General features: G+C 44.7%; 2 protein-coding genes across 2 annotated transcripts in view; both read right to left on the minus strand.

Moving 5' to 3' along the window:
- Positions 1-1,525, minus strand: part of LOC125461588 (serine/threonine-protein kinase 3/4) — a 152,003-nt gene extending 150,478 nt beyond the window's left edge. Inside the window, exon 1 of the mRNA XM_059652731.1 lies at positions 1,446-1,525. Within this exon, the coding sequence (XP_059508714.1) occupies positions 1,446-1,477 (32 nt within the window). The 5' untranslated portion in view covers positions 1,478-1,525. The remainder of the gene's footprint in view (positions 1-1,445) is intronic.
- Positions 1,526-5,301: 3,776 nt separating this feature from the next.
- Positions 5,302-16,712, minus strand: part of nfs1 (NFS1 cysteine desulfurase) — a 30,255-nt gene continuing 18,844 nt past the window's right edge. The window contains exons 8-13 of the mRNA XM_048549887.2: positions 15,657-15,814; positions 14,754-14,859; positions 13,261-13,342; positions 10,689-10,772; positions 9,282-9,371; positions 5,302-9,165 (exon numbers count right to left, since the gene is read on the minus strand). Of these exons, the coding sequence (XP_048405844.1) occupies positions 9,102-9,165; positions 9,282-9,371; positions 10,689-10,772; positions 13,261-13,342; positions 14,754-14,859; positions 15,657-15,814 (584 nt within the window). The 3' untranslated portion in view covers positions 5,302-9,101. The remainder of the gene's footprint in view (positions 9,166-9,281; positions 9,372-10,688; positions 10,773-13,260; positions 13,343-14,753; positions 14,860-15,656; positions 15,815-16,712) is intronic.

The following is a 16,712-nucleotide window of genomic DNA, read 5'->3' on the forward strand; positions in this document are numbered from 1 at the left end:
TGGGGGGGGGAGTGGGGGTGGGGGGGGAAGTGGGGGGGGGGAGTGGGGAGTGGGGGTGGGGGGGGGAGTGGGGGGGGGAGTGGGGGGGGGGAGTGGGGGGGGGAGTGGGGGGGGGAGAGTGGGGGTGGGGGGGGAGTGGGGGGGGAGAGTGGGGGGGGGAGTGGGGGGGGGGGGAGTGGGGGGGGGGAGAGTGGGGGGGGAGAGTGGGGGGGGAGGAGTGGGGGGGGAGAGTGGGGGGGGGGGGAGTGGGGGGGGGAGTGGGGGGGGGAGTGGGGGGGGGGGGGAGTGGGGGGGGGAGTGGGGGGGGGAGTGGGGGGGGGAGTGGGGGGGGGAGTGGGGGTGGGGGGGGAGGGGGGGAGTGGGGGGGGGAGTGGGGGGAGTGGGGGTGGGAGTGGGGGGGAGTGGGGGTGGGAGTGGGGGGAGTGGGGGTGGGAGTGGGGGGGTGGGGGTGGGAGTGGGGGGGTGGGGGTGGGAGTGGGGGGGTGGGGGTGGGAGTGGGGGGGGTGGGGGGGGGAGTGGGGGAGTGGGGGGGTGGGGGGGAGTGGGGGGGTGGGGGGGGGAAGAGGGGGTGGGGGGGAGAGAGGGGGTGGGGGGGGAAGAGGGGGTGGGGGAAGAGGGGGTTGGGGGGGGAAGAGGGGGTGGGGGGGGAAGAGGGGGTGGGGGGGAAGAGGGGGTGGGGGGGGAAGAGGGGGTGGGGGGGAAGAGGGGGAAGTGGGGGTGGGGTGGGGGGGGAAGTGGGGGTGGGGTGGGGGGGGAAGTGGGGGTGGGGTGGGGGGGGAAGTGGGGGGGAAGTGGGGGTGGGGTGGGGGGGTGGGGGGGGGAAGTGGGGGTGGGAAGTGGGGGTGGGAAGTGGGGGTGGGAAGTGGGGGTGGGGTGGGGGGGGGGGAAGTGGGGGTGGGGTGGGGGGGGGGAAGTGGGGGTGGGGGGGGAAGTGGGGGTGGGGGGGGAAGTGGGGGTGGGGGGGGAAGTGGGGGTGGGGGGGGAAGTGGGGGTGGGGGGGGGAGTGGGGGGGAAGTGGGGGTGGGGGGGGGAGTGGGGGGGGGAGTGGGGGTGGGGGGGGGAGTGGGGGTGGGGGTGGGGGGGGGGAGTGGGGGTGGGGGTGGGGGGGGGAGTGGGGGTGGGGGGGGGGAGTGGGGGTGGGGGAGGGGAGTGGGGGTGGGGGGGGGGGAGTGGGGGTGGGGGGGGGAGTGGGGGTGGGGGGGGGAGAAGAGATGGGGGGGGAAGAGGAGGGGGAGGAAAAGAAGGGGGGGGAATGGGGGGGTGGGGAAAGAAGTCGGAGGGGAGCAGGGTAGTTGTCCTTAAGTCGGGGGAACGAAATTGACGGCCCTCAAGGGGGTTATTTCTGCCCTGACAACCACAGCCCTCGCTCCTCTCGCCATTTTTCCCGTACCCATTCCCCAGCATCCCGAACATCCTCCTCCCGCTCTCCCTCTTTGGGTTCTTACCGCCGCGGATGCCTCCGCTGGACCTCCTCCATGTCTCACCGCTCCTATACTGTTCACTTCCGCCTCGAGCCGGAAATCCCCTTCCCGGAAACTCTCCAAGTGACGCATTTGCGGGGCGGAAGCTACGTCGATCCACGTCCAGTGGGGGCGGACGTTGCGACAGACGCCACTAGCGGGGCGGAAGTGGTTCCTTCCATCGTGTGGGGCGGAAATATAGTTGGCTCTGCAATTGCAACGGGATGGAAGTGCATGGCAGTAAAGTTCGCAACCAGATTTTGTTCTTTTCTTTCCCTTAACTTTCTCTTTCTATTGATTGCACCCACCCTTTCAGCTTCATGGCAGGCTGATGGAGAAAGTGAAGTCACATGGGGTCCAGGGTGTGCTAGTTAGATGGATAAAAAACTGGCTGGGCAACAGGAGACAGAGGGTAGTAGTAGAAGGGAGTTTCTCAAATTGGAGGCCTGTGACCAGTGGTGTTCCACAGGGATCTGTGCTGGCACCACTGTTGTTTGTGATATATGTAAATGATTTGGAGGAAGGTGTAGGTGGTCTGATCAGCAGGTTTGCTGATGACACTAAGATTGGTGGAGTAGCAGATCGTGAAGGGGACTGTCAGAGATTACAGCAGAATATAGATAGACTGGAGAGTTGGGCAGATAAATGGCAGATGGGAGTTCAATCCGGGCAAATGCGAGGTGATGCATTTTGGAAGATCAAATTCAAGGGCGAACTATACAGTAAATGGAAAAGTCCTGGGGATAATTGATGAACAGAGAGATCTGGGTGTTCAGGTCCATTGTTTCCTGAAGGTGACAACGCAGGTCAACAGGGTGGTCAAGAAGGCATATGGCATGCTTTCCTTCATTGGACGGGGTATTAAGTACAACAGTTGGCAGGTCACGTTGCAGTTGTATAGGACTTTGGTTCGACCACATTTGGAATACTGTGTACAGTTCTGGTCGCCACATTACCAAAAGGATGTGGATGCTTTGGAGAGGGTGCAGAGGAGGTGCACCAGGATGTTGCCTGGTATGGAGGGTGCTAGCTATGAAGAGAGGTTGAATAGATTAGGATTATTTTCATTAGAAGGACGGAGATTGAGGGGGACCTGATTGAGGTCTACAAAATCATGAGGAGTATGGACAGGGTGGATAGCAAGAAGCTTTTTCCCAGAGTGGGGGACTGCATTACTAGGGGTCATGAGTTCAAATTGAGGGGAGGAAAGTTTCGGGGAGATATGCGTGGAAAGTTCTTTACACAGAGGGTGATGGGCGCCTGGAACACTTTGCCAGCGGAGGTGGTAGTCGCAGACACGTTAGCGTCTTTTAAGATATATTTGGACAGGTACATGGATGGGCAGGGAGCAAATGGACACAGACCGTTAGAAAATAGATGACAGGCTAGACAGAGGATCTTGATCGGCACAGGCTTGGAGGGCCAAAGGGCCTGTTCCTGTGCTGTAGGTTTCTTTGTTTCAGTTCTCCTCCATTGTTTTCATTCCCATACGGATGCAGCAGATACACCAGCATCAAGTGGTTGGACCGAATGGCCTTTTCCTCTATTTGTCTACCATCGTGCATTGCTCTGGCCTCAGTCCGTGTCGGTGCATTGACCACATCCCTCTTCCAGCACTGCACCTCAACAACGAATTATAGAATGGACTGGAGATGATACGAACTGCAGATGCTGGAGAATCCGAGATAACAAGGTGTGGAGCCAGATGAACACAACAGGCCAAGCAGCATCTCAAGAGCAGGAAAGCTTTCCTGCTCCTGAGATGCTGCTTGGCCTGCTGTGTTCATCCGGCTCCACACCTTGTTATCAATAGAATGGGACCAACAGCATTTGGCCATTACTGCACTCAGAACGTTAATTCTATTTCTTACTCCACAGATGCTGCTGAGTTTCTCCATCACTTTGTTTTTATTTCAGAGTTCCAGCATCTGCAGTATTTTACGTTCATTTGACTCATATAGTCTTCCCCATTAAGGATCAATTCCCCAAAGAGTACCATCTCTTTACAAATTCCTGCAGCCCTGTACATTTTTCCTTTTCAGTCAATGATCCCTCCTAAGTGTTTCCACTGAACTGACACCTGTCACCAAAAAATGTGAAACAGCGCATTCCATCCACAGTGTGGAATTTTTTTCTTCTTGTCACTACTACTTCTTTGGTCAATTATCTATGCAAGCGTCAACAATTTATCCCTGTCTACTCCAAACCCTCATGACTGAACATCTTTATCAAATTCTTCTCTAAGTGGAGAACTGTTCTGACCTGTCCAAAATCTGGAATTTTAGTCGATTCTCACTTTGCAAAAGTCAGAAAAAAGTCTCAGAAAGTAGCCACTCAGATCATCTTATTTATACTGTATTTTTGAATTGCATCACTTCCTGCTCTCGCCCTCATTGTCCTAGTTACTCCCTCTCTCAACTTTTTATCCAATTATTTTCCAAAAGCAACCACTGAATTTGTTTCATTCAAGCTTTCGGATAGGGAGACCTCAGTTGCATTGCTTTGTGGTACATTGGCCTTTGGTATATGTCTAGATCCCCCTCGTCCTGTTACCAAAAGTATAATATCCATCAATGCAGTTATAATCCAAAAGATTAGGAATTTGCTATCTTATCAGTCTGATTGGATAATGCTAAGGTGCTTAAAAGACTATGTAATATAATGATTTATCTTCCAGAAAAGTATAAAATAATTTACAAAGCATTATGCAATCATAAATTGACTTGTGTGAATAGGTCAGAGAGAATATTTTTGGCCATTCATGAACTTAAGGTAGATGATGCATCACACATACATATAGAAAATATTAATCTACTCAATTCCAGAGAAATGAGCTAAAGCAGGGAAAAGCTTATATTCACAATGGACAATGACATTTTGAACCAAATCATCTTCTCTTATTCTAGGCTCCAACTCATCAGAAGAAATAGTTTGTCTCTTCCTGATATATATTAATCACCCAGAATTTGATGTACAGGCACAATTTCAAAATTTGCAAATGGTATAAAACTTAGATCTGTCAAGGGGTCAGTTTAAGATTTAAATAGGACATTGACAAGTAGGTGTATGTGTGGTTTCATGACAATGGATCAGAAAGCTGAATTACTTATGGATATATTGAACTTTTAGACAAGTCGTTTTTTCAGGCAAAAACTACAGCCAGTCTTAACTTACAAATGTAACATTTAAGAATGAAATTCACTGGGAAACAAAAAATGTCCTCTGTGAGCACCTCCAATGAAGCGTCAGAGGAGAGACTTCAAAAAAAGGAACAAGATAATGACTTGAAAGGTGATAATTGGATTATGCTGAAAGGACCAAAGGTTTTATCAGCGTAAAGAGGCAGTGACATTTTAAAGCGTGTCAGGTGTGAAACCTTGATTAGAATCAGTGTTTTAGTTTGGAGTCAAACTGGTTTAATTTCTAAAGTAGGAGTTTTTAAAATGCCACATTCACATTGCATAGGCTGTCAGCCAGACACAGAAAGAGAGGGGGAAGAGAGAGAGGTATTCCTGCTCACTGAGCTGGTAAGTTTTTTCTATCCCACTTAATGTTTCTGTATCTCAGTTTGCTGGAGTGGATGGCATCACTTCTGGATTTGCTTTGTAGAGATTGGTATTTGAGGGTCCAGCTCTAAATGTTTGTTAACGGAATTCCAGTTTGAGTGCTAGGCGTCCAGGATTCAAGCACACTAACAAGTTTCAATTCTAATTTGCCACTGTGGGATTTGCGCACTCCGCATTCCCAATTCCATCACCACTACAGCCTAGAAATGTAATCACACATGAAAGCAAGGGACTTGAACATCACAAAATAAAAAAAACAAACAATGAATGCCTAGTTGGTCATGACAAAAGTGTTTTATTCTAAGCAGTATAAGAATCACTTGCATAGAAGGAAATATACATCAAATTTACTAAATGGCATCAGTTGCTCTCCACATTGAATTTAACTTTGTTTTGAGGGATCCATTTGAAAGACAAGACTTTAATGACAAATCTCACACAGAAAACAGTGAAATTGGGAAATAAAGTTCAGATATTTCATAAAAGCAGCATGTCATACACCACCTAAATAGTTTTAAAGAAATACATGACATAAGTTTGAATTGTGCGTATTGTTGAGTCCCACAGACGTGGCACACAAAAAGTAAAAATTCTAAAGGTAAAAACTAGAGATGCAGAGATTCTTGCCTGATTTACTAATTCTATTCCCAGGGCATGACCCAGTTCCAACCAGACTGGTTAGGCTCCAACGAATCGCAAACAAAAGCTGTTTTGAGTCCAGGTGATTTTTCTTTTGTTTAAATTTCCTGGATTCATTTTAAAATGTTTATCAAGTAGCAGGTTATTACATTGTAATGTTCATATAGCTCCTGTTTAAGGACATTAACAGACAGGTAAATTAAATATGGTCTCACTTTGCCCTGTCAACTTACAACTCCTAATGCAACTGGGAGAACACAATGTTTGCCAAAACCTACAGCTGTAGTGTATTTTCACATCCAGCTCATCAAATGAGTCACTGCTCCATTTTCAAACTTTAAAAAATTATCAGATTTGTGTGTACTTGTTCCTCTAATTCAGAAGGCCATACCAGTGGTTTCCACGCAAAGGTGATATAGAGATTGTCACTAAGTGCAGACTAGCCTCAGGGAGATATTGAGTGGGTACATAGTATTCCTCTTTAGGGCATTTTTGTTCCAGCCTCCCAGATCAATCTCAAGAAATAACTGCTCTCCCATTCTCACCTACTTACCCTATCATGAGATAGAGTTTTTGCCGCTTTTTTGCAATACAGAGAACCAAACTGGCCATTTTCTATAGGCCTGCGATGACTGAGAGGATTTAAGCAGTAAAATTTTTAAGGAGTCATGTTTTAAAAAAAGAGGAATATGAACACACCCACATATTTTCAAATTTGCCCATGCCTTCAGCAGCAAATTAATAGAATCGTGCAGACTGAGGAAAAAGATGATCATCAAGACTAGATAAAAACACTTCCTTTCAGAGTTTTTTAAAATTTAAAGTCAAGGGCTCATTGAATGGGTTGTAGACTTTGGTGTCAGAAAATTCAACTGAAGACTACAAACACAGTTGGGTCGGATGGTACATCTAAAGTTGCAAATCCGCTGGGATTATCCTGTAGTCTCCAGGAATCACATTAATCTACAGGACACTTATGGGCGATAGCTCATAATCATTAGGCACAACAAAGTTTTTTTCACTCCCGACTTCTTTACGCATTTGTGTTTGAGTTGCAAAACAATTGGGACAAGGAAGAAAACACAGTGTGGCACAGCTGGGCGAGAGTCTGAGCCCACTCAAATTTCCATTCCTCGCCAATGGATAGGAGCCTAAGGTTGTGAGCACTGGACAAGGAAAAGGAGGCTAGTTAACACAAGGACTGTCACAAACCTGGTGGAAATGCATTCTAGCAGGAACTTCAAATGGCGGCATTTTTAAGAGAGGTAAAAAGGAAATCTAAAATGTAATATGTTGGTGAAACAAAGAATACAAAACTGATACCTCAATACATTTTCAAAAGGCTTGGCAATGTCCTGTTTTTGCTGATTGTAAGGGCACAGACCTGAGATATCTTTCATCTTTTTAAATATGCAACATTGTATACATATTCTTTGAGCATCACCTTTTGAAGATAGCAGAGTCATACCTGCAGGCTTCTCAGTAAACAGATGGTCACTCTACCTGAAGAAAGCAAGACATATGCTAACCTTCATCTGGAAGCCCGTTCCTAAAAATCGAGTTTTTGTTTTACAAGAAGTCAATTCCACTATTCACTAGTCACACAGCTCCCTCCTGAAACGAGAAGTTCCCACTGCAGTGGTTAGCAGGGTGAAGACTTTTGACTAGTTCCTGTAAGTTTCCTTCACTTCCTTTAGAGAGTGAATTTCTGCAGGATAATCTCACAGACCCTCATGCGGACAAAGAACCTGAACAGTCTCATTACTGAACAGTTTTAAAATAAAACTTTGTGCAGATAAAGCTTTGCATGTGATTACTGGGATAATTTGATAGGAACACAGTTCTGCACTTTTCATGTCTTGAATTTCATTTGCTAACTTAAGTTACTTCATTAAGTTACCACAAGATCTTCCCATTGTTAAAACTAGCTGAAGATACACACTTCTACCACTAGATGGAGAATATGTTTCATTTCATATACAGTAGACTACCATAAATGGTTACAGCATATGAAGCCATTCAGGCCACTGTGCCATGCAATTTAGCTAAGCTTTTTGCTTTTTCACTGCAGCCCTTCATATTTACACTCTTCAGATGGTGATCCATCTCGGTCCTCAAAAGCCCCCTTTGAATCAGCCTTCACGATGCACACAGATCATTCCAGATCGTTATCATTTGTTGTGTAGAATTTTCCTCGTGTGTGTTTCGGTCCTTCGGCCAATTATTTCAAATTGGTGCCCTACAATTCTCAACACTTCTGCCCACTGGAATGATTTCAGCCTACACACAGCATTAAGGTAACCTTAGTCAACACGGTCTTCAAGAGCAGGAAATGCCAGCTTCTCTAATCTATCCTTCAGCATAAAGTCGTCCACCCCAGAACCATTGTCACAATTTTCTGCCTTACCCTGTCCAAAGCAGCAACACATTTTCCTAAAGTGCTGCAACCAGAGCTGAACACAATACTCCAGTTGAGAGCGAATTAGTGCACCAAAGGCTCACCATCATTTGATGGTTTTGTGCTCCATATCTTCCCACTACAAAGCTGAAGATCCAACACTCAACCTTCAAAGAACTCTGCACTCCCAGGTCCTTGTGCCTCTGCATTTCTTCCGCACCCCCATCAGTATCATGTGCCTTCTTATTTCAAACTGCTTCCTCTTGACCTTTCTATCAAAATTGTACCACCTTACCTCCAGAATCACCAATAACTTGACAATCAGCATCACTGCCCAGTTCAGAGAATAATCAAATTCATTCTCCCCAAAACACCACAGAATATTCACTGGTAGTTTGGTGTTGTCCCACCCGCCCCTGCCACTCCACCCTAATCTCTGCATTTCCACCCTCATGCTGTAGCCCCCCCCCAAGTGCCCACTTACAGCGGAGCTGGACAGCGATCGGAGCAGACTAATTGATGTTGAATGGCAGTGCGCCCCAAGACGATTAATTTGACAACTAGCACTGTAAGCAACAGGAATGATTTTCAACCCTAGACTGTTCTTGCTTAAAAAAGGCTCAGAATGGCAACTGCTGTGTTTAATATGATCAATGTGTGAAGGACGTGCATGAATGCTTCCAAGGAAATGGTTGAATCCCAACAACTTAAGGCACATTGACAAGCAAGCAGCAGCAGCATTTTACCCAATGTCCGTGAGTTAGATATTTCTTTAATAAAAGAACAAAGTGAATCGTTTACGATCAGCTTTGAAAAAAAATATTATAAGCTTGCATAAACCATGCTGATACACTACAATAACAGGGAGTAAAATTATGTGTTTGCCACAATGTACTCAGACTTGATACTGGAGGCATATTCAGTTCATTGTTGTTTACTTATTCATATGTAAACTAATTATGTTCCGCAGATTATTGCAAGCTATCTTCTGGCCACTGAGCATGATGGCAGTCCAACAGTCAGTTTCTTCAGGATGCTCTAATGCTGAGACCAATTAATATTTTTTAGGTCCACTCCTTCCTGTACCATCTCCCAGAGAGGACTGTAAGAGAGGGGAAAACAAAACAAAACAAACAAACAGGGAGAGACATGAAAACTCACCAGCTACCTTTGAAAATAAAAACAGACTAGTATTGGTTAACAAAAGCAACACCTCACCTCATCTCCCTCAGCCTCTGCACGTGCTGGATGCACTTCTCTGCAGTGTAATCCACCTCCTCTTCTGTTGTGAAACGCCCAATTCCAAACCTGCAAACAAAGTGTCACACAGCATGCCAGTCTTGTACACTAGAACAGGTATTTAAAAAAGTGTGATCCTCCCAGAAACTAGCTCTGAATGCAGACAGGGACAGGAAGGGAAAGAACAATTTAAGAATTTTTGATACAAGATTACAGTCGCTATATGAAACATCCCACATTTAAAACACAGTGTTAAATTTTCTTCAGCTACATAGAAGATATGTCCCCATTTCCTAGGGATGGTTACATAATCTGACAAATCTCAAGGTCAAGTCTCATACAGATATTTTCATTTGGGCAAAATATCTCAGGCAGTCATTGCAACATAGTTCACTGCTTTCAGAGGATGGGAGTAGAAATATAATTTTTTAAATGGATATTCAGGCACTATACTCAGGACTGAGTTTAAACAAAAATCAAAAAGTTAGTGGGTGATATAATTAAAGTGTTCATGGTGATCAAATACATGAATAAGGCAGACCGGTGTAGCATGGTGCTGCAGAACAATATGAATATTCTGTGTTCAGCTCTAGAGAACAGGGGGACCTAAGGGTCCAGATATATAAAAATCACACACATAGACAGGGTGGTTAAAAAGGCTTTTGGCACACGCGCCTTCATTGCTCAGTCCTTTGAGTGTAGGAGTTAGGAAGTCATGCTGACGTTGTACAGGGCATTGGTGTGGTTGGTGTGGTTGTTATAGGAAGGATATTATCAAGCTGGAGAGGGCTCAGGAGAGATTTACCAGGGCATTGCTAGGTATGGAAGGTTTGTGTTATAAAGAAATGCTGGGACTTTTTCCACTGTATTGTAGGAGGTTGACAGACAATCTGATAAAAAAGTTGATAAAGTGATGAGAGATGTAGATTGAGTTAATGGTAGTTGTCTTTTACGATCGATGGGAAATTTCAAGACTACGGAGCAGATTTCAAAAGGTGACAGGGGAGCGATTTAAAAAACAACATGAGAAGCCAACTTTCTTTTTTTTGAAGAGGGTGTTCTCGTGTGGAATGAGCTCCTTGAGGAAGTGGTGGATGCAGGTACAACATTTAAGACACTTGGACAAGTACATGAATAGGAAAAGGTTTGGAGGGATAGCGGCCAGCAGTAGGCAGGTGGGACTAGTTCAGTTTAGGATTATGCTCAGAATAGGCTGGTTGGACCAAGACATACACCACGGAAACAGATCCTACAAGGGGCTGCATGCAATATTCTCTATTCTCAAAATACTTTATTCAAAAGACTATGATTGCTTTCTCACAATGAAGCCAAATACCCATAAAGAGAAAGGAAGACAGGGAATTTGGGAACTAACTCAAACTATACCTGATTGAGGAGTGTGCCAAATCTTCATCAGCACCGATTGCTCGCAGCACATAGGAAGGTTCAAGAGAAGCTGATGTGCAGGCACTGCAAATGAAACAAACAATGCAGCAGGAATTTAAAAAACCATGGCCCTGAGGTAAATGTAAAAAATGCTACTGTAACCACATGTCCTCATGTATATTGGTAAGATTTACATTAATTGTTGCAGGAGAGTTACAGAGCAGGAAGGGTGCACTACACTTACTGCGAAATGAAAACCAACAACCCAGACCTCCCTGGCTGCACAATTTGTAAAGCCAATGAATAAATGAGCAGCAGAGGTCCGGAGACTCCAGATTCAACTTTCTAGTCAGAGATGACTCATCTTATTGCAGTAGTGAAATTTAAAACAGTTACAACAAAGGAATTAGTCAGTGAAAACTGTTCATGTTTGTATTTATCCTTCATTAATCCCACGTACTTTACTCCCCATTTTCAACCAGTTACCTAAAATAATTCATTGTTGACATGCTCTCTGCTTCAACGGCCAACTTTGGTCATTTATTTCACAGATTCTCAACCCTGTGCAGAAGGAGAAAATGCTGCCCCTCACTGTAAAAAATTTATACATGTAATCTTGTGTGTCATCCATCACCCACGAGATGGTTTGTTGAATCAATCCTATCCTGTCACTTTTTAAACATTTCAATTCAAACACTCCACAAGCACCCATGTTCGGACATAAACAGTGCTAATTATTCTGATAAAAATGCATCAACTGAAGGGGCTACTCTAAGATGAGTAGATACACCAGTTGGAGGTTGGATGGCTCACTGAGCTGATTTGTTGTTCCACAGACGTTTCGTTACCATGCTGGGTAACATCAGCAGTGCAGCCTCTGATGAAGTGTCGGTGTGATTTCCCGCCTGGTCTTTAAACTCTGGAGTCCACTGAGCTGGATTACCTCACTTCCAGTTTTCCTTCATAGTGGAGTATATATGGGGTCGAGTTCTGTGTGTTTATTAATGGCTTTCTTCATGGAGTGCCAGGCTTCTACGAATTCCCTTGCCTGTCACTGCTTAGCTTATCCCAGCATCTTGGTGTTGTCCCAGTCAAATTGGTGGTTCGCCTTGTCCATGTGGATTGAGATGAGGGAGTATTCGTCGTGTCTTTCTGTAGCCAATTGGTGTTCGGATACTCTTGTTGTTAGTTTCCTTCCTGTTTGTCCAATGTAGTGCTTCTCGCAGTCTCTGCAGGGGATCTTATAGATGACACTGGTCCTGTCCATGGCGGGGTGTGGGTCTTTAGTTCAGGTGAGCAGTTGTCATAGAGTTGATGTGGGCTTGTGTGCCACCCTGATGCACAGCAGTCAAGTGGGAAAACATACCAACACTTCATCGGAGGTTGCACCAAGAATATTACCCAGCATGGTAACGACACATCTGCGGAACAAACCAGCGTGGTGAGCCAATCAACCTCAACACCCACAACCCCAGCTACAAATCCACTCCAAAATCCTCAGTACACCAGTTGTAGAGAAGCTGTTTCCAAATTTTTTTTGTGGTGGGTAGAGGTGTCTGCGTGCACACGCCTGTCATGACAATGGGGTTCAATATAAGACAGTTCCTAAGTCCAATAAGAATTTCAGAGAAACCCAGAGAGAAGGTGGAATTGTTCAGGCCAACAAAAGACACATGGGGGCGGGGGTGGGGGGGGGGAGAGGCAAAGAAAGAACAAAGGAAAAAGAAATTGAAGACAATAGGAATCAGATTAGCTGAGGTGAAAGGTCACATACTGGGTCATTCCACCAAAATAGAAGAATTGGGCAGAATGGTATGTTTTAAAAATTGCATGTAAAGATTTGCTTCTCATGGCCAAAACAAATTTTATTTCAAATATTTCTTTCAAGGCAAACAAACGTATCACTGCGTGCTGTTACCGTTATTTTGTGCAATTCTGGTTACAACACAGGATGGATGTCAGCCCTGACAGAGTTCAAAAGAGGTTTATCAGGGCTTTGCCTGGATTGGAATGTATTAACTATAAGGAGAGGTTGGACAGACTTCAATCGTTTTGACAATAGCAGTGGAGGCTGATGTGTGGTGGTTGCGGGGGGGGGGGGGTGTAGAAAGAGTGGTGGTGACCTGATAGAAATGTATAAAATTATGATTGGCATGGATAAGGTAGACAATTGGAGTCTTCTTCTCCCATGGTAGAAATATCAAGTACTGGGGGACATAGGTTTAAACTGAGGTGAAGTAAAGTTTAAAAGGAGATATGAGGAAATTTTTTGTTAAAAACAGATTGAGGTGGTTGTCTGGAAAGTACTGTCAAACGAGGTGACAAAAATACAATAGCAATACTTAAGAAGCATTTAGACAGAAATGAACAGGCAGATGGGATTAGTTTGGAATGGCATCATGGTTGGCACAGACAGCTGAAGGGCCTGTTCCTGTGCAGTATTATTCGATGTAATACTAAATCAAATCCAAATTTAGAAACTGTATGGACTTAAGGTGTTTCAGTGCGAGTTTTCAGGTGCCTAGCTCGGATATTTGGATAGACAAAACTCAAGGACAGCCATATAGACTACCTTCCCGATGAGAGTGCTACATCTTTCAAAGCCATCAGCAGACTCTCTCCTTCCACATATGCAAACGACAGGTTAATGCAACCTGCAAAATAAACAAACATTTCTTAGAACTGTGCCAGATCATAATCTATTAGCAATTTGAGAAATAAAAACTAGTTCTCAATTGTAGATTTTAAAAAAAATCGTTGATGGGACATCACTGTCACTGGCTGGGGCAGCATTTATTATCCATCCCTATAGCATCCAAAGCAAGGCATGGAGATGATAAATCAATTAAGGCAGTGAATGTCCCCAACTCCATAACAGTCTTTTCAAAGGCTGGAAGTGGATGAGTGAGCAAAGTTTTAGGTTTTAAAATTAAGCAGCAATAAAGACAAGTGGATATTAAAAATGATGGCAAAACAAAGGATGAAGGCCTATCATTTTCCCTTCCCTATTCTTTACTGTAAAATTGCACAATTTGTGACGTATACTAACTTAAAAGGCACTAAATGGATGCAAATAGTTTTTCAACTTTCAATTCTAATCATCACTCTATACCCTAAACAGACCGATCAGCTGACTATTCTGTGTTTATGCTTCTGAATTTTCAGCTTTTTTCATTTATCTTCCTAACTGGTCTCTGCAAACTCACTAAAAAATTGAGCCAGTTATTGTATCCTGCCCTTTCCCCTGAAGTTCTCCGTACACTGGTGGAATAGCAACCACAGAGAGGCAAATAGAATTATACAGCACAAACCCCAGTGGCATGATGATAACATCACTGGCTAAGCACTCCAGAAGTATTCCAGTTAATCGTCTGGGAATGTGAGTTCAACTCTCACTGTGGCTGCTAACAGCAAAGATATTGTCAAACCTGAAAGGGCTCAGAAGGTATTGTCAGGGGTGGAGGGTTTGATCTCTAGAGAGAGGCTGAATAAGCTGGAGGCTAGTTTCCCTGCAGCATCGGAGCTGAGAGGTGACTTTGTGGGCAGCACAGTGGCTCAGTGGTTAGCACTGCTGCATCACAGTGCCAGGGACCCAGGTTCGATTCCACCCTCGGGCGATCTCTGTGTGGAGTTTGCACATTCTCCGTGTCTGCGTGGGTTTCTGCAGGATGCTCCAGTTTCCTCCCACAGTCCGAAGATGTGCAAGCTAGGTGGATTAGCCATGCTAAATTGCCCTGTAGTGTCCAGGGGTGTGTAAGTTAGGTGGGTTAGATATGGGAAATAGAGTTACAGGGAAAAGGTAAAGGGATAGGTCCGGGTGGGATGTTCTTTGGAGGGACAGTGTAGACTTGTTGGGCTGAATGGCCTGTTTCTACAATGTAGGGATTCTATGAAATAGAGGCCAGTTAACCTACTGAGCTAGGTTGCGCACTCTTTTCCCATGAAAATACTTATATTATGCACGTCATAAATGAGATTAAATTGCTCCAGAAGACTTGGAAACAGTCTAGATACTTCTGTAAATCCTACTGCAATCTTCACCATCATACAGTAGAGTCAGTATACCTGGATATCTCTGCTCTGCATCCCCATTCATAACCACGTCAGGGATTGCATTCATTATCTTCATCACCAAACGTTTCGCTAGATTGGACACATGCTTATGGTCATACTGCAGGAATAAGCATAGCTCTGTTACAAAGGGTATCTGCAGAAAGCCAGCACAAAGCACTTTAGGAGATACATCAAATGTACATAGAGAACCAGATTGAAAGGAGTGGCAATAACAGTGCCTCTGCATTTCTCTAAGGTGGACATTGGACAAGGATACAAAGTATGGACACAACAGAAAACACCAAGTGGAGGAGTGCGTGTTGCTGACAAGAACTAATTACCTTTATTGAAACTCTGATTAAACAATGGAATCCATGTCATTAACAGCAACTTTCAGCTATGGACATTATTAGTCAATAATACTGGCAAACAACCTATCGAGCTCAAACTTAGCAACAGTAATGAAGGAATAATTTTTGCGGGTTTTCTGACATGCTGACAAACCTACAACTTCACTTCTGACACCATCATGGCAATTTAGATTAACTTGGTTATGGCAACATCTGAAAAAGGTGTCCAAGAGCAGAACTGCATCAAGCAAAGTCGGTGCTGTTGGAAATGACTGCTTTGAGGGGCTCAAGGAGGCTTGGAAGAACAGGAGGACGGATGGCATTTACCAACCTGTCTAAGAAACAAACCTTGACATTATTTAGCATAGGAAGATATAAAGGAATCACAGCAGGTCCATTACACATGCACACAATACATATTTGTTTATATCGATGGCTGAAAACACTGTACAAAATATTGTCATAGACCAAAACATTATACACGTACCTATCATAAAATAGGGTCTGGTGAAAATTCAGTTTACTCCGTCCATTGAAATAGAATGCTCATCAACAGTTTGCTTACCTCCATCTCCTGCTGGGCGATTTCACATGCTGCCCCAAGACCAACCACCAGTGGAGTAGGAACAGTTCCCGAGCGCAAGCCTCGCTCCTGCCCCCCACCGCTCTGAATGGCCTCCACTCGTACTCGGGGCCGACGGCGAATGTAAAATGCACCCACACCTAACAGACAAAATATAAATGCTGATCACAAATCCCATTAAAAACTAAATCTCTCACTGCCAAAGATAACACACTTACAAGTAGTATCTTGCACAAAAGGCCCACATATATCTGTCACATCCCATTCTTGCCCAACTTACCGGCTCCATCAATTGACACAGATTCTCATGTCACTAGTCTCTTCCTTTAGTGCAGCGAGTTTCCAGCTGTACACTCATCTGAAACTAGCTGCCTATCCATTTCATATTTTATATATTTATTTTACATATGAACAAATCTCTATTTAAAAAAGGGATGCGAATTGGGACCGTCTCCACCTGAATCAAGCCGGGTCCAATGTTCCCGCGAAGAGGATAAAGGCAGGCAAGACTTTAAACTGGGACGGGGGAGGGGAGGAGAAGAAGAGATAGCGAGAGCGAAGGGTGGTGAAACTTGCCCCAGTAGGAAACAAAGCAGCAGGTTAACATCTGTAGTGGTGGATTCAAGTAAGTGGAACAATATGAAAGAAATGACAGAGAAGGAGAACTCAGAAGAGGTTATTAATGTCTCCAGCACAAACACAAGCAGGACAGAGTGTTTTTGGAAAAGGCTAGCAATCAAATACTGGAAAAACAAATGAAAATAAAAGTTAATACTGGACTGAAGATGTTATATCTAAATGCACACAGTAGAAGGAATAAAAGGTAAATGAGCTTGTGGCTCGAAACTGTCATGTATGACGTGGTAGGCATCATGGAGACGTGGCTGCAAGGGGATCAGGATTGGGAACAGAATATCCAAGGATATACATCCTATCGAAAAGGCAGGCAGGTGGGCCAAGGGGGTGGCTTGCCTTATTAGTGGGAAATGAAACTAAATCAATAGGAAGAAACGATGTAGGGTCAGATGGTGCAGAATT

The sequence above is a fragment of the Stegostoma tigrinum genome, chromosome 19, assembly GCF_030684315.1.
Source record: "Stegostoma tigrinum isolate sSteTig4 chromosome 19, sSteTig4.hap1, whole genome shotgun sequence".
Classification (NCBI taxonomy): domain Eukaryota; kingdom Metazoa; phylum Chordata; class Chondrichthyes; order Orectolobiformes; family Stegostomatidae; genus Stegostoma; species Stegostoma tigrinum.